Source organism: Amblyomma maculatum, unplaced genomic scaffold, assembly GCF_055883805.1.
Source record: "Amblyomma maculatum isolate TAMU_Amacu unplaced genomic scaffold, ASM5588380v1 scaffold_18, whole genome shotgun sequence".
Lineage (NCBI taxonomy): Eukaryota > Metazoa > Arthropoda > Arachnida > Ixodida > Ixodidae > Amblyomma > Amblyomma maculatum.
In genome coordinates, this window is record NW_028146743.1 from 10,351,712 (window position 1) to 10,378,823 (window position 27,112).

The following is a 27,112-nucleotide window of genomic DNA, read 5'->3' on the forward strand; positions in this document are numbered from 1 at the left end:
AGGGAGGAAAGCGCGGGGATCATTTGCGCTCACCGAAATAGCGGCAGTTGCGCGCGCGCGCGCGCGCAACTGCCGCTATACACACACACACACACACACACACACACACACACACACACACACACACACACACACACACACACACACACACACACACACACACACACACACACACACACACACACACACACACACACACACACACACACACACACACACACACACACACACACACACACACACACACACACACACACACACACACACACACACACACACACACACACACACACACACACACACACACACACACACACACACACACACACACACACACACACACACACACACACACACACACACACACACACACACACACACACACACACACACACACACACACACACACACACACACACACACACACACACACACACACACACACACACACACACACACACACACACACACACACACACACACACACACACACACACACACACACACACACACACACACACACACACACACACACACACACACACACACACACACACACACACACACACACACACACACACACACACACACACACACACACACACACACACACACACACACACACACACACACACACACACACACACACACACACACACACACACACACACACACACACACACACACACACACACACACACACACACACACACACACACACACACACACACACACACACACACACACACACACACACACACACACACACACACACACACACACACACACACACACACACACACACACACACACACACACACACACACACACACACACACACACACACACACACACACACACACACACACACACACACACACACACACACACACACACACACACACACACACACACACACACACACACACACACACACACACACACACACACACACACACACACACACACACACACACACACACACACACACACACACACACACACACACACACACACACACACACACACACACACACACACACACACACACACACACACACACACACACACACACACACACACACACACACACACACACACACACACACACACACACACACACACACACACACACACACACACACACACACACACACACACACACACACACACACACACACACACACACACACACACACACACACACACACACACACACACACACACACACACACACACACACACACACACACACACACACACACACACACACACACACACACACACACACACACACACACACACACACACACACACACACACACACACACACACACACACACACACACACACACACACAATGGTCAAAATGCTGGAAAGGCAGTCTTGGGACTGTGTTATATAAAACTACTTAGGAGCAGAGCCCCTGCCACTGCTGAGGCTAACAGGATCATTGGATAAAGCAAAACACTTCAGTCTAGTGCACTGGTGGGTGGAGTACGCGGCAGCTGAAAAGGAACATAAATATGAACGATGCGCTTAACGTGTGTTGGCAGTGGCGTCAAGATGGCCAGTTTTGAGGAAGTCCGGAGTGAAGCGTGATCGAACTGTACTATGCGACTTTTCAAGGCGAAATCCTTTATTGGATGACTCGCCAGTGTGTCCGGTCGCGTTTCTGTCGCACTATAGCTGTCCATAAAAATGATGGATCCTGTTTAACCTTTAAGAAAAGAATCATCCTCCGCCTGCAATCGAACCCTATTCCTCCGATCAACAGCCGAGCGCTTTAACAGACTTGTAATTCGTCTTGTCTAGCGTCATATGTCAACGCGGTTGCCATGGAAACCACCGCTGCATTCGTCATGGAGCATCCTAGCAACAATGTGACGTCATGGGAGACGGGGCGGAGAGATGACGTCGTGGTGAGAGAGAAGTGGCGCGATGAAAAAGAATGATCGAATCCGGTTCAGGCGATTGCGGCTTGGGTTAGAATGTCACGTGGCTATGAATACGCCGCGCGATAGGAGCGACGACGTAACGTCAATCCCACACTTGAATGAGCACTGCAACGAAAGTGTGCCAAGGAACGCCAAGGCGAAAGCCTTTACAGGCTCATAAGTGTGCGTGCGTCCTTCCGCAGAATGTGTCACATACACGAATGAGCATTATAAACGTCTAATGGCAGACTTTCAAATCATTTAACAGGCGCTAAAGAGTCAGTATACGCAGTCAGCCACAGTTCAGTAAATATCGCGCATAAAACTCGACAACCACTGCGCTATAAATGCTTTCGCCTCATCGCACTTCAGTGGTACAAAGTGCCCCATGGAGTTTTTTTTTTCATACGCTGTCTGGCTGCCAGCGCTAGTTTACACAATGCTATCTAAGGGTCGATGACTATTGGAGCGAAGTTGCCAGTGGTGAACAGGTCAGTTCTCGACAGCGCTGCTCGAAATACCTGAAAACGAAGTAAAACACGAGCTGATCTTTGTCTGTAAGGCGTACTAATGTGAATGCTGCCAGCAGACACAAATGAAGGTGCAAACTGTGCACAGAAGCGAAGAGCTAATATTTATTAGCAGTGTGAAACAGCTCCTTATGAGAATAAACCAAGATTAGTCACGATTCTAGAATTTGCACGATTAAATCACAGTTACGAACGTTACTCATTTTTTTTAAGGCTTAACCTTAGCTTGTTGCACACGCACAAAGCAGTCTCCATGCTTTGCAAGATGCTAAATACAAGTCAAGCTGCATACACTAATAAACCACTTCATAGACCGCAGTGCCGTTTTCCGCTTCATACTAGGCAGTCGCAGGTAAATTGTCCGGTGCTTTTGAGAGTATAGCGCGTCCGCTTCCGGACTAGCGGTCGTCTGTTGCAATCACAGAATAGTACTATTGATATATGCTTCCTTGTTTTACTGCATGTGCTTTCGGTAGTGTTCGTAACTATGCTCATCCATATTACCACGAAAATTATTACGTTTTTGCATTTTTCGCAAATGAATTTTTGTGCAGCCCTAACTGTGTTACTCATTATGAATTCAGAACCGGAAATATGGGACCAACTTGTTTCAGACACGCAGAAGGAGCTGATATGGAGATTCGTTATCAGTTCCCAAGGCAATCTGGGGATGTTATTGCAGAAAAGCAGGAGCCTCTCATCAGGCACGCGCAAAAGAAAAACAAATCTCTAGGAGTGTAGGAGTCACCAAGCTCCTCAGGACAACAGGAAGGGCAGTCAACTAAAACCAGGGACATTGTGGAAGGCTTAAACACGCTGCATTCTCAGGTGGAAATGGCGATGAGTTTACTATTATAGTCAACAGGACCGCGAGGAGATCTCGCGAGGGATATGAATCTGTGCGGGGCGGAAGGGGGGGGGGGGGTTGCGATAACAACTGCAGCTTACCGTAAGTTTGAACTTTACCGAAAGAGGTGAAATTTCCAGCTTAAGTAACAGTGGAGTAAAGACACTCTGCAGGAACATGCAGCCATGTGTTGATTTTTACGGAATCGACTCTACACTGCGCCAACGCCGCAAAAGCAATCGCACCAGCAGGTGCGTTTTGCTTACTTGTGGCCTATGAGGGGGCTCATCGGTATATTCAAGCATTCTTCCCAGCGTTCTGACTTTAGAATGTTTTTCAGGACCGCGGTTGCATATGTGTCACACAGGAGTGTTTTCAATCTACCGAGATACACGACCAGCTAAACGTCCACGCGAGAGTCTTTTTAGAGCGGCGGCAAGACAGCATAGAATGAGGAAGTTTTCGCGTTGTAGTGGAACGATTACGGAGCTGCGAATACACCGCCCTTATCTCCAACCGAGCCGATATCTGGAATAAAAGGCGACGTGCGTGAACCAGATTGACCTTCACAAGCCGTTTGTCTCTTCCACGTCTTAGGGCAGCTGTACTCGTAGCCGGGACTTGAGACTTCGCTTTGGGGGGAAGAAAAATGAGACCCAAGGCTTCACCCTAACACAATAGGCAAAGATGGAATCCAGGGTGGAGCAACAGCCGGGCCTAACAGAGCAATTTAAATAAGCCTGAGAACGGAAGGCAGAACACGTGAATCTTCCAGCTAGTGGAATGCACTTTTTAGCATCTAGTACACCTCGCAACCAGCAAGCCTTGTTTCGATAACGATATGTAAAGTCTCCTATCCTCAAAGAACTCGGGAACCAAGCGGAGCACAGCGCCACTGGGCTTCAAACTCGATTCTTTTGAAACCGGGTCGGCAGTGAGCGAACATCGCATCGAGGTTAAAATCAAGTCGAGTACTATTTTGCATGAAAGTATCGACTGCCAAGTTAACTATTGATGCTGTTTCTATCACCGGCAACCATTAATTAACTGCAGAAACGGTGCAATGAAATTCAATTTCACCATATATATATATATATATATATATATATATATATATATATATATATATATATATATATATATATATATATATATGGCATCTCACATCACACTCTTCAATAGCTCTGATTTACTGATGTTATCTCGGTTGTTTGAGATATAGCGAGAGCGCGAAAACATTTGTGCCAAGACTAAACGAAGAGTGAAATTCTACGGAACAAAAATTTTACTCCTCCCTATAGCAAAAGGTGCGTTCCCTGTTCGATATTTAAAATCACCTGCAATGCACGGTGCTGCACTAGTTCAAGAAATAAACTTTCACCATATACACATGCAAAATATTTGTTAATGAACTGTACAGAGTTACATTTCCTGTCTGCCTCCGGTCCACCACTTCAACATTTTGGACCTGTAGCTTACCGACCACGTATTACTGAAGTCACCATAGTGATACTGCACACCGAGACAAATACGAACTTCCTCTCAAGTTTGTAAAACATCATGCACCACAGAACTTTCAAATGATCATGATGCTATTAGTAACAAGCGATACCTGTTTTATTTTTTAGTTGTGGACAATAATCAGTGCATATTACTCTTATTTGTAACAGCGGATATAAAGATTGGTATCCGATCGAAACATTGAAATAAATACACCGTTATGCTTGTAAATTCCTTATGATTCATCTCTCTCTCTCTCTCTCTCCCTCCCTATATATATATATATATATATATATATATATATATATATATATATATATATATATATATATATATATATATATATATATATATATATATATATATACTTTGTGTTTATCTTTTTTCTAAACAGATTACATTACTAATTTATGAGATTACCGACGTAAAAATAAAAAAAAGGACAAAGTACAATCCCCAATGCTTTCCTTGGCCTCGCCGACTGTTAACTTCTTTCATTTTATATATATACATATACATATTATTTTCCACGATTATATTTTAATTTGCTCCAAGAAGATTCGTCAGTGTGATATGACTCTTCGCCTTTTGCGCCAAAACTGATCCCGTTTCAGCCTCATCCCTTACGCATCTCGGGGTTGCCTACAGCTTACATGTACGTCATCACTGTATTTTCTTACGCACTGAGCAGTGTAGAGGAATCTCATAAATTCTGACCACACGTGCAGAACGTGTTCTTGATAAAATGTGTGATTCGGATTTGGGAAGTAAAAAAAAAAAAATACTTGGCTCCTGGCTGCATCCTGCGAAGAGATTGCGGTGACATTCCAGACTGCAGACGCTCTGCAGCACGCATATTGCCCAGTCACATAGCCCGAAAACATAGTCCAGGGCTGTGCAAACTTGTCAGTGCTAACCGCCACATGCCAGTGGAACTGTGGCGCTGAATTTAGGCAGTCGCCACTACATAGGCTATTGTCAAATACCTACTACATCATCATCATCATCAGCAGCCGGATTATATCCACTGTAGGGCGAAGGCCTTTCCCATATTTATTTCTCCAATTAGCCCTGTCCTGTGCTATAGCTGCGTCGTCTTGACCGCTGCGAACTTCTTAACATCACCCGCCCACCTAACTTTCTGTCGCCCGTGCTACACTTTCCTATACCCCTGGAATCCAATTTGTCACCCTAAGCGGCCATCGGTTGTCCTCTCTTCGCACTGCGTGCCCTGCCCATGTCCATGTCTTCTTGATTTCCACTAGAATGTCATTAACTGGAGTTATTTCTCTGATACACTCTGCACGCTTGCTATCTCCTAACGTTACATCTACCATTTTGCGCTCCAAAGCCCTCTGGGTTCTTTTCAACTTAAATATAACCCTTTTCGTTAGCCTCCATGTTTCAGCCCCATAGGTGAGTACAGGTAAGATGCAACTGCTATATACTTTCCTCTTGAGCGATACCGGTGAGCAGCTGGCCATAATCTGGGAGTATATATTCATCTGCGATTTCCAGTGCTTCTCTACCTACTGCAAAGTGCTTTTCCTTCACTAGGCTGTTGAACATTGTCTTAGTCTTCTGCATATTGATTTTAGGCCCCCCTCTCTGCTTTTCGTGTCTAGTTCATCAATCATTATTTGCAGTTCATCCCCCGAGTTACTTAGCAAGGCAATGTCATCAGCAAATCGCAGATTACTGAGGTATTCTACATCTACCCTTATCCCTAACTTCTCCAATTCCGAGTCTCTGAATACTTCCTCTAAGCAAGCTTTGTCTTCTTACCTAACTTCTTTCTTTATGGGAATTTTGTTACTTTATGCAGAACTATGGTTGCTGTGCAGCCACTGTATATATCTACCAGTATTTTCACATAAGGATCGTCTACATCCTGATTTTGCAATGCCTGTATGGCTGCTGATTTTTCTACTGAGTCAAATGCTTTTTCGTTATCCATGAATCTTACATATAAGGGCTGGTTATATTCCGAGCATTGTTCTATCACCTGTTTGATGGTATGAATATGATAGATAATACAACACACGCCCTCAATAACTAGCCTTCCCATACTTGGCTTCATTGTGATCAAGGCACCCGTATGAGAGCCGAAACGTCAATTTCCTTGTTCATCCATTTTTTTTTTCAAGTTTTGGCGAGTGTATTTTTTTTTTTTTTTACGTAGCTATGAATTTTCCTCACCAGACGAGACTCCGTGGAACCTTGAACTTCAATGCAACACTGCACGATTTATTCCGGTTTGTTATTGTTAGCATTATGCATGATGACTCCAAGCTCGCTACCTCCGTGACAGTATATTATAAATCAATCGGCTGCAGAGGACAGGGACGTTGAGGGCGCTAGAAAGTTAAATAATAGTTTGATCAAAATTGCAGTTCGCGCGGGATGCCTCATACTGAAATGTCAGAGAGCAGCATCAAACAGACACTATCACCTTGAAACATATTCGCTAAGAATGTTGCCTGACAATAGGAGATAGCGCACCAGTTTTGTAAAGAGGAAGTAGGTACATGTGAAGAAAGCTAATGACCAGACACAGTGATACCGTCAGCCCCTATATTGAACGCCCGATTCTATGTGCGGCAAGCATATTTCACCGCTGCTGCACACAATTTTGCCGCAGTTTGGCGGATGGGGCGTTTTCCTATTGAGGAGGAGATCGCGAAAGTGCGTCCTGGCCGCGGCTATCGCATTTTTGCGGAAGTGCGATGAGAGGGCTCGCAAAAATCACAGGTGCTCGAAGTGATTCGGAGTGCTGCATTACGATGTCTCTGTTTGTGCGTTACAGCGCCTCGTCTTCTTTCACCCTTCTTTCCCCACCGTCTTCATCGCGTCCCTCACAGCGTGGTACTGGTGTCCGCAGAGAGTACGACAAAAACTGCTTCTTTGCTTTGCAGCTAAAAAGTTAGCATGCACATTTTGTTTTATTTATTTCACAATAGGTCACAATATTTCACAATAGGTCCTGACAGGAGTGACAAAAAGTACAAACAACAGGCATGATGTTCCAAGGCAGTAGGAAAGCGATATAGAGTAATCATCGTATCAAGAGTGAGGATCAGTTAAAGCAAGCAGTGGTTGTGGCTTGTGGGGTTTAACATCCGAAAGCGACCAAGGCTATGCAAGAGTAAAGAAAGCAGTCATTGATACTAGTGATCAAAAAGGGGACAAAATAACGGCTACAACAACTCTGCAACATACTTCACATTTTCATTTTCACCTTCCACAGTGACGGTGACGTCGCGGCTGCCGCCGAAGACTTTTCGCATAATAGCTTCCCAGCACCCGAACGCCACTCAGAGGAGCCCTTATGTGTTGCCCTAGCTGTGTGCCCTCATGCGGCTCAACCTTGGCACCGCCGGCTTGCACGCCAACAGGAAAGTGTATGCATGCACCATCGGATGTGCCCCCATTGTGCCCCTTCACTTCTGCGGGCGACGCCGGAGGGCGGCTGACAAAGGTCCCCAATACATCGCGATGTTTCTGGGACATCGCAGCGCGACACTAATGTGCACCATGACTATACCAAGCGCCGGATCATGAAGAGGAGAGACAGTTACATTTATTAAGGTTTCAGGTTTTTTTATTTTCAGAAATGTATTACACAAATTAGTATGATTTATTTGGTACAGAAGAAGGTCCCAAAGCGAAGCTGTCAGGGGGACCTCCTATAACAAAATGCTTAAAACAAATTCACAAATATGGCAGAAATTGATCATTAAAATATGTTAAAATCCATGAACAACAAGAACAACAATACATAAAAAAAGAAAAACATAACTGTGCGGTTATAATTAGTTCGATGTTATTGATGTTATTAGTGAAGAGCCTATACGACCGAACCGTTTTAACATATGAGGGCAGTGAATTCCATAGAGTTATAGCTGAAAACAAAAGGGTTTGTTTACCATAATTAGTGCTAACTCTGGGAAGCAGCAAATTGTCGTTTTGCGAAAATCTAGTCAGGTAACTGTTTGTGAGGGAAGATGACGGAAGCGCAGTAATGACAAGGTCACCATTGCGAGCGCTGTATATAAGTGTGGCTAATCTTAGGTTCGAATTGCTTCGAAATGCCAGAATATCGGATACAATGTTGAATATCATGACCCGCTACTTTGAGCTGGGGGAGGCGTAGGAGACGACAGCATCTGTGGAAAATATGAAGGCGCTTGCCGAGCTGACACATTGACAGTTAAACATTAGCTGCGTTATGAGCCTCTTCCTTCGAAGAACAATGCATCAATGTTGTCTGTGTCGCGTGTTTTCCTTCATTCGTGCTCGCCTTTTTTCCGCGCTGCAGTTATGTGGAAGCAGAGTAACCAACTTGCCCAAAATTTCGTTGTACTAAAGTGCAGGAAGTGCTCGTTTTACTAATTACACTGGTCATTGTAAGCGCCCTTCTTATCCGGGGTAGCAGGTGAGTTGTGCTCTCGAGACAAGCATGTGCGGAGCCAATGAATCGATCTGGTACAATACAATACAATACAATACAATACAATACAATACAATTTTATTTCAAACAAGTACCATGAAAGGCAGTGCATTTTGCTGGACCGCGACACATTTAGCGGGGCGTAGTCGTAGAGTCTGCGCTTAACTGTGGATAGTGTTCGCAGGGTTCTTTTCTATTAGTATCAATCTAGATACGAAGGTAAAAACAGACAGGGAAAAGTTATCCCTTATTTTGCGAACTTATGAGCGTGTTACTAAATATTAGTGACATTAGAGATAGACCTGCTGCAGACCTTGATTATACAACCCTCATAGCCAAGCTACCGGTTTGGGACGAGGAATTGGTGAAATTTATCCAACAATCCTTGAAGAAAGGCGGCTTATAGTGCCAACAGACAGTTCCGACTAGATATTTAGGCCATTTCGCTGCTACAAATGTCTGCTCACGCTCCTTCTACAGTTCAAGGAGCCCAAGAAGCGAGTTTTATTTTGTTATTGGCCCTTATCAGCCCTAGGTCAACGTGTCGGTCTAATCCACGTTCTATGTGGGATTGTGCTCGCTCTAGACAGCGTTTACAGCTTTGCGTATACGCACTCCTTGATGGCAATAACTGGTCACATGGAAGAGGGGGTCGCGTAGCGTACATTCGCCATTTCATCTGACAGAGAAGAACGGATGATCGGGCTGCCGTTGGTGTTGGCGCAATACTAGAAGGAAAAGATTTTACTGATAAGAAGCATTAAAACTGATGTTTTTGGTGTAGTCGCGCTGTTTGCACGGTTTTCTAACGTTTCCCTGAATACGTAGCGCTCTTGGTCATGAGAAGGGCGGATTCGTAGAATCTCTGGGAGAAAGGCGATCTTAATGGCACAAAGTAGTTGTCGAACGTTTTCTTGAAAAAAAGAAATCGGGGAACATTTAAGCCTCGCCATAAGGGCATAACTTGACAGCGTTTATGGCTCCCATATGCAGGCTCCCATTGCAGATTTTCGTCACCGTCCATTCACATGCTGCTTGCCTAAACACTAATTCTTTAATTTGTGCCTCTATTATCTGACACATTTTCATTATCATGTAGTCGTAATATACCACGTAATGAGAAAGACGAGGTATAAAGCCGCTGCGCGAAAAGATTACTGTTAAAAAACAAAAAAACGACAGCATGGAAGCACCGTAAAAATGATTACGGATTTTCCCCTGCAACGAATGTGAGAACGCACGTGTAAAATGTGTGGGCTGAACATCAAGAAAATTTGTTTCAATGAAACCAAAGTTAAACATCATGATTGTTTCTCAGCGCAGTGATCAAGTCAAACAAGTAAGACGGTACTTTGCGGAGGGGTTAAGAACAGTGGTTATTGCCGAAAAAGGTCAAGATGATTGCCTCGCTTGTAGTTCGTAAGAATACAGGGCTGCAAAGCCAAATTGATGATGTCTGGGCTCACACTTCTGGACACCTTCTGCGTTGACCTGTGCTCGACTCAGAGTACCCTAGAAGAGAAATTCTTCACGTATGACGCTTTTGGTTGACAGATAGAGTAATATTCGTAGCAAGGCAGTAATGATATATATATATATATATATATATATATATATATATATATATATATGTCCCAATAGAATCATGGAATTTAATCATTTAGAACAGAAGGAGGCGTTCATAAAAGCAGAGGAAAAGAAAAAAACGAACTGAAGCCAAACAGGTCCGCTTCCAGCGCCTCTAGGGTGAACAAGAGGGCACTATAGCATCAATATATAGTAAGGAACAATGATCAGGCATTTCATTTCTGAAATATGTTATATTTAAGCCAAAAAGAACTGAAAATACCTTATCTTGCTGTTCACTACTGCAAATATACAATAGATTGCTTATAAATAACAAGTGAAAATTTTAATGCGGACTGATCGGTTCGTTTGATTTAATATGTGCAAGGGTGAGGGTGTGGCACCTCAAACACATTAAAAGATGGTATTTTGTTAGCAGTTTTTCATTCTTCCCTAGACCACTCGATGCTTCTCTTGCAAGTCCTCCGTGTGCGTGCGTTTAGGCTAGCCCTGAATCTATGCAAAGGCAACAGTATTTTAGCTTGTAGTCGCCTGTGACGCCTTATTTACATCTGTGTCCGAGCTGTTTAATATTATACTCATACACACACCCTTTAAGTGCAGATTTGCGAGTACCACTCGATGAGACCAGCATTCCCTGTACACAGGATTTCTACCACTCACAAAACATCAGTATGCTTTGCTTGTGAAGTGAATGTTAATCGGAATGGATTTGTTTCCGTCATTCGGGGCACGCAGTCCTGAAGAGGAGGAAGATATGAATGAATTTGCGCAGTCTGTAATACTGTTGTCCGTGAACAAGGGGCAGATCGCATTGCGCTAAGAACTTTGACCTGCAGATTGATAGGCTCTCTTTTGTCTCAAGCAACAGTACACAACAACGCCTGATCGTAGTTACATCTTAATCAGACGGACACAAAATGCACTGCTGAAGTGTGCTCTTTTCTTTAACCATTTTTTTCTTCTTCTAAAATATCGAAATGCGACAACAGATGTGTGAAAGATCTCTCAAAGAATGGAGCACATTTGCAGATTGTGGCATCTGTGGACCGCACAGTAACGCTTTACCGGTTATATTAGGCTTTAAGATGATGTTTTATCGATTGCCAAATAGCAAGGACTAATTAACAGGATATTTTTTCCGCATTGATAGAAACGTTTTTGTTATTGTTATAAGCAGCACTCTTGTACTTCGGTGGAGACCAGAGCCCGTCTGCATGGCGGCAAATTTAAACGAGAATTTTGGCTGTACCGCCGTCACCGCCGAATCATGACGAAATAAACGGCAGGTATTCTAAAAGTGAAAGTGCGAATTCAAGGTGAGTCGGTGCGTATGAGCGCCTAGAAAAAAATGACAAGAACGTTAAATGCTAGCGTGAATACAAGGTGCATTGTGCAAATTCCATGCAACGTCTCTCCGGGATGTCGGCCCTTTGTGAGCTAAGCGAACGACAATCATCGTTCGAGTCTGCGGCGGTCACAAAGAATGAAATAGAGAGGAGCAATGCCGGCAAGCGTCCAGGACAGTACCTTTGACAGTGAAAGTCAAGCGCGCGTGGGGGGGGGGGGGGGCGGGGGGGAGTTCACACAACACACGAGGACATCAGGATCATTGAAGCGCGGTCTTTCACGTTCTGCGTGCTTCCGCAATACGTGCAAGGCTGCGCGATAAGCACGCGCGCGACGCGGGCTCTCACCTGCGTTGTCGGGGTTGTACTCGAAGACTCGCGACCGAGCGCACACGGGTCTTCCGGCGACCAGACACATAACTCTGAGTAGCGTGAGTGCGACGTACAGGTAGGCACAAGCTCGGAGCACAGCCATCGGCGCGGGCGCTCTAGTCACCGACCGGAGGAGCGAATGGCGGCTGCACTTATGCCGAGCCGGGGGCGTCACTCAATGCCTCAAATCTCCATGGCCGTGTGACGTCACGACAATCGTCGCGTGCATTAGCGGCGAGATAGCAAGGGCCCGGCCGGCACGTTATCCGAGACCACGCGCAGCATTGTTGCCGACGCCGGCCTAGCGCAGCTCTGTGGCCGCGAGTCTGTGAAGAGCGGGTGTCAGGTAGCGCTTTTGACAGCGCGTTATGAACAAAAAAAAAAAAAAATGAAAGAACGGCAGCGCTCTGATTTCAGGCCCTGATGTCACGCTTTGCGTTAGAATAGCGGCAGAAGGAGAGGGATAAGCAATGCTCACCTTGGGTCTGTGTAATGTATGGCTTCCGAGAATCGAAAAGACAAGAAGGAAGTGGTATGATTTGACGGGGTAATATCTGTTGCAAAATAAAAAAGAAAAGTCTTCTCGAAGAACGTATTGTGGAAGTTTATCGCCCATAACTTTCACAACGCTGTCGGATCTGAGGCGGATCGCAGGGGAGAGCCGCAGGTCCATAGGACTTCCCTGTGATCATCATCATAATCATCATCATCATCGTCATCATAACCAGCAGGATTATACCCACTGCAGCATAGAATCTCTCGTATCACTTCAACTAACCCGCAGCTGCACCCACTTGACCCCTGCGAACTTAACCTCTTCCACCCACCCAACTTTCTGCTTTCCCAGCTTCTAGGCTTTCCTTTCCTTTGAATCCAATAGACCAATCCCACCAAGCGATCTGCGCATGCGCCGGTTTCCCGGAGGTTTCTCCGCCGCCATGTTAGTTGTAGTCGACTGGTCAGTGCGCGCGCATGCCACTGCACTCCTGGAATCACCTCTTCACATGAACTTATCGCACATTTTTCAGACTTCCCCGCCGTGAAAATTCATCAATATTTTAGAAAATTGCGCTGACTGTTACATGCATGGCAAATGTTCGAATCGTCCTTTTGTTCTTTTAGCCACGACATATACACTTCGTATGGTAGAAAAGCCGACAGCATAGTCGGCACCGTATGTTGCAAATAATCAGGAGCTGAGTAAAAATATCATATCATGGCAATTTGTAGTTCCAGTGATTGATAACTGATTGATGTGTAATAGGCTATGGTGAGTTGAAGAAATACTTGTAATAACTGGTTATTTGACGAATTAAAGAAATGAGGAATGAACAAATAATAGAAAAAGGGGCTTTCAAACGCATCGCAATTATCAGAATGAAAAGCCAATCCTTAGTGATGCTCATAAAGAAAATCAAAGTGTGGAATTTATAACCTAATTCAAGAAATTGAAAAATGAAAAATTGGTGAAAGGGGGTTCAGAGGTGTCAAATGCTCAGAATTGTGACTGGCTGACGGAAAAACTTTATTGAGAGATAAGGGAGGGTGATCCTCAGAATGAAAAAGCAATGCATGATTATTGTAATTAAGATAATATAGAGCGTGAAATTGCACGCTCTATATATTATCTTAATCATTTGTTTACTTCAATCATCTTAATAAATCAATTATTTACTTAGAAAATCTAAAAAAGTGAAAATAGGAGAAAGGATTCGAAGGTGTTAAAATGCTGAGAATGAAAAGCCAATGCTTTATGATTATAAAGAAAATTTAGAGTGCGTAATTGATCAATTAATTGAAATAGTTGGAAAAATGAAAAAGTGCACAACCGGGGCTTCAAAGATGTCAAACTTCTTGGATTGAAAAGTAAATGCTTGATGACTAATTAAGAAAATTTAGAGTGTGTGATTGATGAATAAAAAGATTGAAATTGAAAAAAAAGAACACGAGCTGTCGACTATTATTACGACAACGACGGCGCCGACGGCTTTTCGATTGAACGAGCTGAAAAGCTACACTTAAAACCAGAGTTGCTTTTCCCTTGTGCTATTGTTATGACATCCAGGAACGTAACAGGTGAATTTTCCCAATGCACTCGGGTATACACACGAGCTTTTAAAAACCGATCGGAAACGCGGTGCGCGGGCACTCCAGGCGGGCGGAGCGGCCGAATGACTACATCTACCAGCATGCACCGCGGCAGCGGCGGCGTCGTGAAACTGGCCGGTGGGATCGGTCTATTTGTTATACTTCGCGACCATCGGTTATTCTCTCTTCGCACTACATGTCCTGCTTATGCCAATTTATTCTTCTTGATTTCCACTAGAATGCCAATAACTTGAGTTATTTCTTCTACCCACTATATGCAGGCTTCGTACCTCTTAACTTTACATCTACCATTTTTTGTTTCATAGCTCTCTGCCTTTTCCTCAGCTTAAGAGAGCTCCTTTCGTTAACCTCCACGTTTCAGCCCCATAGGTGAATACAGGTAACTGTTGTGCACTTTCCTGTTGAGCGATACCGGTAAGCTGCTAGTCATAATCTGCAAGTACTTGCAAAATGTGCTTCATCGTAGTCTTATTTTCTTCGTTATTTCCCTTTCATGGTCCGGATCTGCGGTTACTACCTGTCCTAAGTATACGTATTCGCCTACTACTTCCAGTGTTTCGCTACCTATTGTATAACGTCTGTTCTTTGGCTGTTGAACCTTACCTTGGTCTTCTGCATATTAAGTTTTCGGCCTACTTTTCTGCTCTCCTGTCTAGGTCATCAATTGTTCTTTGCAATTTTTCGTTCGAGTTACTTAAGAAGGCAATATCATCAGCGAATCGCAGATTACTGAGGTATTCACCATCAACCGGTACATAACTGATCACATTCCAAGTTCCTGAATACTTCTTCTAAGCAAGCTGTGAATAGTACTGGGAAGATCGTGCCTCCTTGCCTACCACCTTTCTTTATGGGAATTTTGTTACTTTCTTTAAGCACAGCCATGTTTCCTGTGTAGCCACTAAATGTTTTTTAAGTACTTTTACATACGGCTCATCGACACCCTGATTTGCTTTATTCCTGGGTTACTTTATCAAACTCTTATGGTGGGACAGACTGAAAAAGTTGCCTTCACTATGTTCGTTTGTTAATTTTTGTAATCCACAGGTCCTGTCATAAAAGGAAGGAGTGAACGGTATTGCAAGCGTCTGCTGTAAACGCTATACACATCCTCCGCGAGTTGATGCCGCGAAGCCCGTGCAGAAATTTGCGCGTTTCCAAACTTTCGTTGCAGCTTCTGTGCCTGGGACTATATAGCCCGGACTTCCACCATGCCTATACTGTGACTTCAATTAGTTAAGCTGTGTCGCCTGTGGCTGAAAGTTGTGTTCACGGTCTTGTACTGTTCCTCATTGGTACGGCTGATAACTCTTCAGAGCATGCTGCCGGGCTGGTTGGTGTTCCACGATGTGAAGAAGGGCAAACCAGTTGGTAGTAGCGCTGGTGAATGTGTTGCGTGCCTTCTCTTCTATACATCGTCCGGCTTTTGCGCTTACATCACGTCATGACTGGTAGCCTTGCCTATATTAACTGTAGCTTTGACAAGAGGATAGAACACGTACTCCCTGCTTGCCTGGCATTTTCCTCTGGGCCACCTTAATCCTGGCTGCGTGACGGAGATAAAAATCTTTGTAAAGTGGCCACAGCGATCCACCGCCCCGAAGATATTCTAGGAGCTGCTCTGTTTTTCGAGAGGCGTCGTGACTGTGGCAGGTCATGACATTGGTCTAGGCACACCTCCACTTGTTATTCTACGTGTTTAGCTTGGTTCTTTTTTTTCCCCTTCCTCTTCGCCAACCTTTTGCATTGCAGGGCACAAAACAACCTTCTCTCGATTATGGTTTCTTCATCGTTTGCTCATCATCTTTACTTACTCTGTATAACGGCTTCAACTGCAAGACTGCAACGGTGTGTGAACAAGGGAAGAGCGAAGGCTGAAAGCTAACGATTCAGAGAGCGACAAAATGGCAGTGTTTATACATTGCCAAGGTGACTCCAGATGTCAGGGTGACTAGCAGAGTCTGTGGAAACAATGGTGCATTGGGGAAAAAGAAAACCGTCAGAAGGGGCACCTGTCCACGGGGGAGCGACAGACGCCGCGCAGGGTAATGCTCTTAGTGTGAAGGCTCATTTTGACATGTCGGCTATACAGTGGGCGACAAAAAGGTATATTTTAAACATTTCAGCAAAATTTCAAGATAACAGGTAACGAAATATCGGTGCGCAATTCTGACTCTATTATTATGGAATAATGACCTATTCTTTACTCCGGAGTTGGAGGCGTTCGGTTTTCAATTTCGTTCTTTAATGAGCGCTGCACTTTGTGCTGATTTTCCATGTTTTCTAAATAATATTCACTCGCTGTCATTTTCAGGAGACATATTTTCAGTATCTATTATACTGCAATATTTTACAAGGACTGGGCGGAGTGCACAGTGTACATAACGTTAGAAAGATTGTCGAAACAGCAATAATAGGCGGCCACCTTTATAGGAAGAAAAATCACCAAGTTCCAATGCAATCTACAGACGTAAAGTCGGCGTTATAGCATGCATTTAAGAGAAATACAAGTTGCACTACGTAACTTGAGCCCAAATTTGAGAAGTTAAAGGCACTTCGTGCGTGAAATGAATCGAATTCAAGATGTTGGCAATAGCGTAAAATAACACAATCTATTATTTGCTTTCTCTTTAACTTTTTATTTAATTATGGTCAAGTACTCCAGTTTAAAAATAATATTGTCTGCAGATCCTAAAAGTGATATGGAAGGTTGCAGAGCGCCTTCAGGTTATTATATATTTTTTTTTTCCTGCGCGATATGCTTAATGTAGGCCTTCTTTTCGCGTTACAAAGGAAACCCACGCTGCATGAAAATATAACCATGTGACAGCGGGAGGGAAGAGTAAGATAGATGAACAAGGTTTTTTGAAGTATGTGGCCACTGCAAGCTGCAAGGAGCTATGCCGAACGTAGGTATTTGGACCTCCAGCTCTTGTCGCATAACTGCGCAAATGCATGCGGCTGGTCGAGCGTTGCTGAAATTGCGCTGCGTTCAAGACTGCTAAAGAAACAACTTGCTTTGCGAAAAGAAAAGATACATTGCTTTTATTATTACGAAATTTCCGTAAAGCACCAGAGGGGCGAAGAGACCTCTGTTGTACAGGTCACACACTTCTTCCTCTCATGTACTAAAGACACATACAGCAGCTTGTGCCTTCTACGTGCGTGCGAACCAAAGCCACTGCGTTAAGCCGCTGATGTGCTTGAAAGTAAAAGAAAAACAAGACAACCTCCTCGTATGTCAGTGTCGGGCATGCGAGTCCAACCTGTTGCATGTTTTTAAACCCCAGTATTCTGTAAAACTGTCTGGTAAGTAACTGGTTATTCAATTACTTTCTTTCATTCAGCACACAAATTAATTATAAAGGTACTCTCGAGTGTTTTCTTTTCTTTTTAAAAAGATTTCGGACTTCTACCATAAGCGAAGCCCTCGTTGCCCTCATTGTTGTCTGCCCTCCTGGGAGGACGCTCTGCTGGCCGCCGACCTGATAAACCAGCGAAGACTGGCCACCCGAGCGAGGCGTGAGGCGGAGGCCATATATAGGGCTCCTGGACCTTTAAGAGCCCTCCCAGGATACAAGCGCTTTTTTTTTTCATTTTTTTTTCAATAAAGTTTATTCCTCCTTCTTGTCCGCTTATATCACTCATAGGCAACCGGTCCTGGCAGTTTTGATACCATGGATGGAAAAGCAGCGTGTCCACGCGGCTGCCTCTCTGCCGATCAGGCTACTTGCATTCCTTTAAAGGCTCGTGCCATGCTCGCCACCACGACTGAGCATTCAGCGAGAGGGTGCGGACAATGATAGGTAGGTGCCACATGTAGTCTTAATTGAACACAATATTTTGAATGAAAAATTGCAGCCAGCCGCCACCTGAGCTCCAATGATAGACCACCATCTAGTACATGCACAGATCGCGCGAGTTCTAGAGCGTTAGGTCTGCTGCGTTCATTTGCGAGTTTCGCGTTGTTCTCGTATCGAGCACGTGACCACCCGTGTAACGCTGTACCACTCATATAACGAAGCATGCATGCCACGTGACCTCGAATATAAAAAAGACGAAAAAAAAAAAAAACCTTCCGTAAAAAAACGTTGCGCGGCTGGCCTGGTTTTGAGCCCTCGCCAGAACGAACACTTTAGCTTCCCCGGCCCATGAACGAGAGCACTATATTGTCGTTACTTTTGTTTTTTATTGCGCTTAATATAGACAATATTTAGGCAAGAATCGTGAGCCCTATTTGACAGAGGTAACGTAACTTTAAATCCTTTCCACACGTTTTATAACTTCACAATACCTGCACAGTGCATTCTTTAATGTACTCTCTCAATGGGCATGTGTCAATATCTGCTTGACTCACCGCCACCCTACTTCTCCATATACTACGCAGGTGTAACGCCATTACAAGATCATAAAGAATATCATCCTTGTTTTCAATAGGGAGATACCTGCTACCGAGAAAGTTAAGCGGAAGATCTTTCTTAAAAGTCCGTTGGAAGAAGTCCCACAAGGAAACTGCGTCACAGCAGTCCAAGAAAACATATGCTCAATGGTTTCATCCTATTTGCATAGTAGACAGTGGACTCCAGAAGACACGATTCCTTTCTCTTTCAACCACGCTTTAACCGGCGAAGTCCCACTGTGTAGTCTGAAAAGGAATGTTTTGGCTGCAGGTGTAATGCCCATTTTTAAAGCTCGTTTTCGAACATCTTTGCACGTAGTCCAATACAATGGTGGAGAGAACACTGAGTCACATATATCGCTTCCAAGTTTTTCCCTTGTAACATGACTAAGGCAATTCAATGAAAATTATATATGAAGAAAACGAGAAGCTTGTACAACTCTTCGGAAACACTCACAGATAACTCCTTGAATACTACGGGATGTAACAACAAATTCAGACAAAAATGTGCCCAGTCTCAACTGAATAAAAACATGCAGAAAAAGGTGTCCTTAGGATACCCGAAGAAAACATATGTGGTTAACTAACTGCCCTGCAAATAAGTGGCATTAAGCAAGGCCTTCAGCGCGCATGCTTCAAAACAGATTGGTACGACTTTTCCTTTCCCAGGAGGAACCCCACATAAACACAACATCCTATGCAACTTTTGTACATTTAGACGGGAATAGTGCAGCACTTGCACCACGTACCACAGCTTGTTGACCCAGAAAATATTGCACACTGCGGCACGTTCAAACATTGAGAGGTTGAATCCACGAAATCCTGCTGTTTTTTTCCTCTCAATTCTGCAACCTTATTTTGCCAAAATGGTTCACTATCGGCGTAAAATACAAGAGGAACACTAAAGTGCTTATGTGAATTTGCTATCCACGATACACTAGCGAAGACACTCTGTGTGCGAGGCCAATAACGATGCACTTTCCCCAATTCACCGCACTACCACTTGCTTCGCAGAAAGCTTTAACTATACTAACAGCTTCCAAAACGCTCTCATGATTGCAGCAGAAGACAGCAACATCATCAGCGTATGCCAGGACACGAAAAGTTCATCTCGCCTCGAGCAAAGGTGTTACACTCTCTGGAGCTGTGCAGTGAACATTGTCATCTTCATGAAGTTTCACCTGCGCCGCTCCATTATCCACCAGGCGGACTGACAACATTGCCGAACGTACCGTGAACATCGCCGGGAAAAAAAAAAAGATTTGTAAAAACATTGCCGCGACTGGGATCCGAATCCAGATGCCATCATGCTTAAAGGACCTCGAGGTAACGCTTGATGTCCATGTTCGACAGCTTCGAACGGCTTTGCTGCCTTACCCAAGGACAATTAAAAGAAAAAGAAGGGGGGGGGGGGGGGGGGGTTAATACATGAAAAAGAAAACAGATCTTCGTTATTGCATCACATTTGTTTACAGGAAAAACTATTCGACCCTGTTACATTTCTCGCAAAATAAAATCAGCATAAAGGCTAGTTCTGTTCCGACATTCTTGTATTTAACAGTCGTGATAATTTACTTTATATGTATATGTAGTGCGGATGTTAAAAATAAGTGTCTTTGTTAATGCCGGTCATGTTATATATATATATCTGAAATAATATTTTGAAGCACATATTTCTTCGGCGTGAGGAGGATGCCTCCCATTCCGGCTCGCTTTTCAATCTCGCGTAGCTCTCCCCTTGCTTGTAGCACTCTAGAACGAACCTTGCTGTTCTATTTTGTGTACTTTGAATTTGGTGAATGCATTTTTTTTTTTGTGAGCGTCTCACACACGTGTACTCCAAGATCGGTCGAACGAATGAAACATGAGGAGTGTTTTTTAGAGCAAGAGGCGAGGATTTCAGATTTTGTTCAATGAAAGTTTCCGCTCTGGTTGCCATTCGAAACATTATAGACGTAGGTATTCTAGAAACAATCACTAAAACCATCAGTCACATCTTAATATTTATAGATTGATTGCTGGTTAGGGATGATAGCATTCAAAAAAAGAAAAAGGGAAAGAAACGGGTTACTATTTTTTTCTTCCTTTTCGTGGACAGGTGGACACATTTTTTGCTTTGTTGCGTTTTCTATTTCCCACATCATGAGAAAATGCCACTGATGTCAGAGGTCCGTCTGTATATCAAGATAATCCTGTTATTTTCTTATCTATTTTTTGTGCATGACGCAGTCGTCGGCCTACAAACGTAAAAATATCTCGGCAGGAATATCATTACTAAAAGCTCGAACTAATAGCGGGCCTGAAACTGAGCCCTAAGGAACACTCGATGTGACTTCGATCAGAGGAGAAGTAGCACCGTTCACTATAGCGCAATAACAACGCTGCAGTAAGTAACTGGCGATCCATTTACACACCTCTCGATTCACATTTGCTTTTTAATGTTTGTGAAGCAGCAACGGGTGACAAACTCTGTGCAAGGCCTTCCTAAAATTAAAAAAAAAATTTCAGTCTGCCCGTTTTTATGGAAGAACGTGTACTCTGCACTCAATGTAGTTACATAAAAAGCGTGCTAAGGTTTAATATTCCTTTTACTGTGTACTTTAGACTTTTATCCCACGCCTAGCTCCACCTGTCCGGCAACGTCCTAAAGTTCTTTCTGCTTCAGGCTCGAACAGCGATATCCTTCTCTGGGGCAAGGTGACCATGGCACATGTTTGGTTTCCTTTTTAATAAAAAAAATTAGTTGGGATTTAACTCTGGTTAACCATAGTTGAATTGCGCTAGCAACGGTGGAAGCTTCTTTTGCCAGCTACATTATTCCTCTATCACGCCCTATCAGTGTAAGCTGCTACACTATTGGGGACACTTAAAAACTCATCCTTTAAGGGTATGACGCGAGAGCGTAAGCTACCAGCCCACGTATAAAGTTACGCTTCAATCAAGCCGTATATGGACATGCCTGCGTGTCGTAGGGGTAAAGAGAATGCAAGCGGTTCTGGCAGGCTGATTGTGATATCATCCTCCCATATGAAAGGAGCGACTCGAGTTGGCAGCTCCTGCCCGCGGCATAGGGGTAACGTGAATTCAAATGCCATGGCAGGCTGATTCCACCGAGGCGAAGCGCGCTTATATCCGCGAAGCGTCACCTCCTCTCCTCTGTCCAAACATTACCAGGCTTCTGTGAACATTATAAAATCGAACTGGATGCAGCACTCATTGAGGAAGTTTGAAACATGTCCTTGTTTTTATACAAGAGATCGCGCATTTGCAGAGACTGCGAAAACAGCGTTCCGAGTAAGATGTTTTAAATAAATATTGCAAAGCAAAGTTTTCCGGCTATACCATAATGTTCTGAGGAGGGCATTAATCACTTGTGTAACTAGCACCAGTGCCTTAGACAATCTTGTCTAAATCGCCCGCGCAGGTGATGCGCACAGCCGTGCAAGTCTCGTTTTGTCTGGCAAAAATTTTACCGTTCTTTAAAGGTCCAGGCAAACTTCTATTTTGGATCCTTGCTTCTCACCACAATCAGACTGAAAGTTTTTTTTTTGTTTTTGTTTCAGAGCCGGGTCTAAGTACTTATTGATATAGACGGTAGCGCTCTCAGTGCGACAAGATCCCGGTAGTAGTAACTTTGGCGTCTTTTGATCTAATCAGGAGAGCGTTACACTGGGAGCGGTTGTGAAACGCCACTAAAACATTCGGGCGTGTCGGCTTTTTAGTCGGAATACGGTGGCAGGCTTCAATATCGCGAGGTTTTATATGTTCTTCGATTACTTCTGTAATCTTTTTGGAGTATGTCGCGAAGGTTTTCATTATCGGTCTCAGGAATCCTTTAATTTCAACATTTCGAGAGTATTGCTCAAAGCGAGTGAGCCGCAGCTCAAAAGCAAAGGGCATGTTCCTTAAGCTGTCGCGCTCAATAGATAGCTCAGAGGTTTCTGCTTTTATCTTTCAGTTTTCTTCCTTTAGTGGCGAGAGTTGCGCAGACATGTCATCATAATTCTTGCTGCAGAAGTCAACGCTGCTTCATCTATAGCTAACGGGCTTCTTTACGTAAATCCCTTTCGATTACACTGCGCATCGCTGCAATACCAGCGCGAAATTCTTTCCGCAGCTGACGAGGCAATTTTCTTATCTCACTAGGGATGCTCAAGACAGTTGGCAGCAACCGCGGCGAAAGCTCACTGGTATTGGAAGGGATAAGTTACCAAGTGCACTCAGACCTGCAATGCAGTTTAGCCGAGCAGTTCCTGCTGCCGCTGTCGATTTAATATTTTGCTCCAGATGGATATTAAAGAAATATGCCTTGAATTGTTTCCATCTTTTTTTTTTTTTCTGACCACCTTTACTCACTTCCCGCCTCTCCCGCCTTTTCTTAGCCACGATCCTTTGTCCGGTACATGGGCAGGTTTTTTTTGCGCGATGTGCTGCGTGATAAAAGCTCATTTTCTTTAGTGTTATTCCGTCTATGTGACCAATGATTATCATCGTTGTGATGGTACTCCATTTGGCCTAGTCTTTATAATTCGCCTGGTAAAGCTATATATTAACGAAGGGGAAAGCAGCCGGCCACGTCCAAGGACGCGGACGCTTGCTTTCAGAGGTGAAAAAAAGATCAGTGCGATTGGTGTGGCAGTTAGCGACTGCACGGAAATTGTTCAGCTTTCTAATGAATGTTTTCATTCTGTGTTTCTTCCGCCGGAACCGCTCTCAATAAACCTCGACGCGAAGCGCACTGAGGAGCCGTGTATGCCGGATGTTGTTTTTACTGAGGAGGGAATATTTGGCCTACTGCTCAACCTAGATGCAAAGTTGTCCTGATCGTATTCCAAATTAATTCTTAAACTGGTATGCGGAGTGAATGTCCAAGTATCTCTGCATAATTTTCACTGCATCCCTGGAGCAGCACCAATTACCATCTGATTGGCTAACCGCCAGGGTAATTCCTGTTTTCAAGTCTGGTGACAAACAGCGTATCGAAAACTACAGGCCTATTTCAATTACTTCCGCATGCTTCAGGATTATGGAACATGTTATATCAAAAAGCTTGTTTAACTACTTTGAGAATGCAAACATTTTTGTACCCAATTAACATGAATTCCGCCAGAAACTGTCAACAATTACACAACTCACCGAAACTATACATGATTTTTCTAGTCTGCCTAATGAGAAAGGTCGGCTAGATGCTATTTGCCTCGATTTTTCCAAGGCGTTCGACCATGTTCCACACACTGATTTGCTACTTACACTGCTCAATCTTGGTGGGAACAAAAAAAAAATATCAAATTGATTCAATCATACTTAGTCAGGACACAGTTCGTGGAGGTAAATGGTGCAAAATCCGGTGTTTTACCCGTAACTTCAGGGAGTCAATCCTGTCAACGATATCATTTATATAACTGAGAAAAGACGGGGCCTAGCACTGATCCCTCAGGGATCAGTGCTAGGCCCCGTCTTTTCTCAGTTATATAAATGATATCGTTGACAGGATTGACTCCAATATCAAGGTTCGACTTTTTGCAGATGACTGCTTAATTTACACCAAAGTAGCCAGCCACAACGACCAGACTGCATTACAGACAACCTTACAAATTATTAGTGACTGGTGCGCCAAGTGGAAAATGAAAATAAACAACAGTAAGACTATGTACATGAGAGTGACAAAGAATAAAATGTCTACTCTCTTGATTACGAGATAGATGGTAAGCCCATAAGCCGTGTTAATCACATGAAGTACTTAGGTGTAAACATATCCAATGACGTCAGCTGGAAAGCACGCATAAATAACATATGCTGTGCAGCTGAAAAAAAGCTCTGGTACTTAAGATAAAAGTTGAAACTCGCTCCTGAAAAAACAAAATTAGCCACATATATGACATTTGTCCGCCCGACATTAGAGTACGCGAGCGTCGTGTGGGGCCCGTTCAGGAAGAACCACATAGAGAGAATTGAAAACGTTCAGAGAAGAGCAGCGAGGTTCATCTTATCCCAATATCGTTCAACCGACTCAGTAACTAAAATGCTGGAGAAACTTAACCTATCGCCACTCTCTCAACGCAGAAAAATAGCTAGGTTAAAATTTCTCTATCCCGTTCGCCACAACACATTCAACTTGGACACACAATAGTACATAAAGCAGCGCATGTCTCGAATAGTCAGAAGCAGCCACCAAGACCAAATCCAACCCATGTCAGCACGAATTGATACATATAAGTACTCGTATATAAGTACTGGCGCTGCGGGTATTGTATGCATAAAAAAAAAAAAAAAGGAGTGGAACTCACTGCCTCATGAAATACTAACAGCACATACTATAAATAAATTTGAATCCAGTTTGAATGATCTTTTTTCAGTGGCTCGAAATGCGCAGCTAACAATTAATTGATGGTGTGTTTATTTTCAATATGTATATTTGTTTTTAATTGTAATGTATGTTTTAATTTGCAGCTGTAGAAAGATTACATCTTGATGAATTTCTCCTTTTTTTTTTCTTCCTTTGTAGTTGTTCCATTTCTTGAATATTCATGTTGTATTACCTGATTTAAGCATAGCAGTACTGCTATTTTGTACTTTTTTGTAACCACCCTGTAACGGCCTCTGGCCAACAGTATGAATAAATAAATAAATAAATAAAAAATATACTGAAATCAGACGCGTCCCATGCTACATATCCCTGCTCATGCTACTCCATGCGACGACTGAAGTCTACAGCTGCCCTCCCTTTTTGTCGCTGGAAGTTCACATGAAAAGAATAGAACAGTACGATCCTTTCTAGCGATATTCAGAACAAAGACACAGCTGTACCTGAGTCAAAGATCAGTGCCCATACATTTTCTTATTATACTTTAAGGAGAGAGAATGTAGCGCGTATAAAGAAATACACACTGCCATTCTTTTTGTAAGTTTCCCGTAACTATTACTATTGTATTGTGTTTGTTAGGTTCCCCAGGGGACGGTGTGGGGATTTTGCTCCTTGTCTGTCAAATTATCGTTTTTTTTTTACAACAATAATAATTTTCGTTCTTAGACATCTACTTATCTGTTAAACCCATGCACTATGTAGTCAGATTAAATGCCCGTTTTAATTCGTCTTGCGGATTCTTACTGACAACGATACCAGAGATGGACCGACCTCTTCAACGATCTTGTTGCGTGTACTAGGAACACCAAGACATTATTGTTAATAAGTTATTTGGAAGCATTTCGGTCAATGTGCTAAGCGTACCCCGCGCACTGCCACGACTAATGACACCGCCACACTAGAATAGAGTTTAAGGAAATGCCTCGAAAAGCAAGTTTGAATGCCCTCTGCTGTTCTGTATAGCTTGACGTTTCGGGCTCTTTGTCCTAACCTTCACGAATTCACCTTGTTGACGTTTTGCGCCGAAATATAAGGTTACGGAAAACTTGTGCCAGACGTCACCACTCAGGGGCGTCAGCCTGACAAGCCCTGCAGAGTAAGCATCGAGCTGACCACAGCGTCCTTGCATTGTGCTCCGAAAAGTGATTGATAATTCTGGCAAGCGAACTGTTCTCCATGGCCACAATTGGTGGGCTCTTCAATATTTATGTGACCAATGCATATGCCTTTTATCCGTGAGTAGAACTAAAACGGCCCGCTGAACAGTCTTTGTTGCGGGACCAGCTTTGATGTTCGTGACGTAATTTCTTATTGTCTCTGTCAGAGGGCTAGAAGCAATGTTTAGCAAGCCCAGCTAGTATGTACGACCAAAACGGGGTATTCGTGCCGTGAGATCCCTTGATATGAGCCGCCTTGCTTTTTATTTTACCTCTGAAACTTATTTTAACCCCATGGTAGTATACATCAGAGATGGTAAGCGACAAAAGAGGAAGGTGAAAATATTATTCCGATTTACCAGTTCAGCGTGCCACAGTATGTAAAGTTACTTAAAGCTTAACGAAAATTGGTTATCGCTATTATGAGCTAGATCTCCGGGAAGATGTTTTGTGGGGATACACGTGTATCCCGCTCTCCTTTCTAGCCAGCGACGAACGCGGAAGGGTCACG

General features: G+C 43.6%; 1 protein-coding gene across 1 annotated transcript in view; it reads right to left on the reverse strand.

Moving 5' to 3' along the window:
- Nucleotides 1–12,710, reverse strand: part of LOC146171869 (low choriolytic enzyme-like) — a 68,274-nt gene extending 55,564 nt beyond the window's left edge. Inside the window, exon 1 of the mRNA XM_084586274.1 lies at nt 12,549–12,710. Coding sequence (XP_084442400.1) covers nt 12,549–12,675 — 127 coding nt within the window. The 5' untranslated portion in view covers nt 12,676–12,710. The remainder of the gene's footprint in view (nt 1–12,548) is intronic.
- Nucleotides 12,711–27,112: the final 14,402 nt, after the last annotated feature.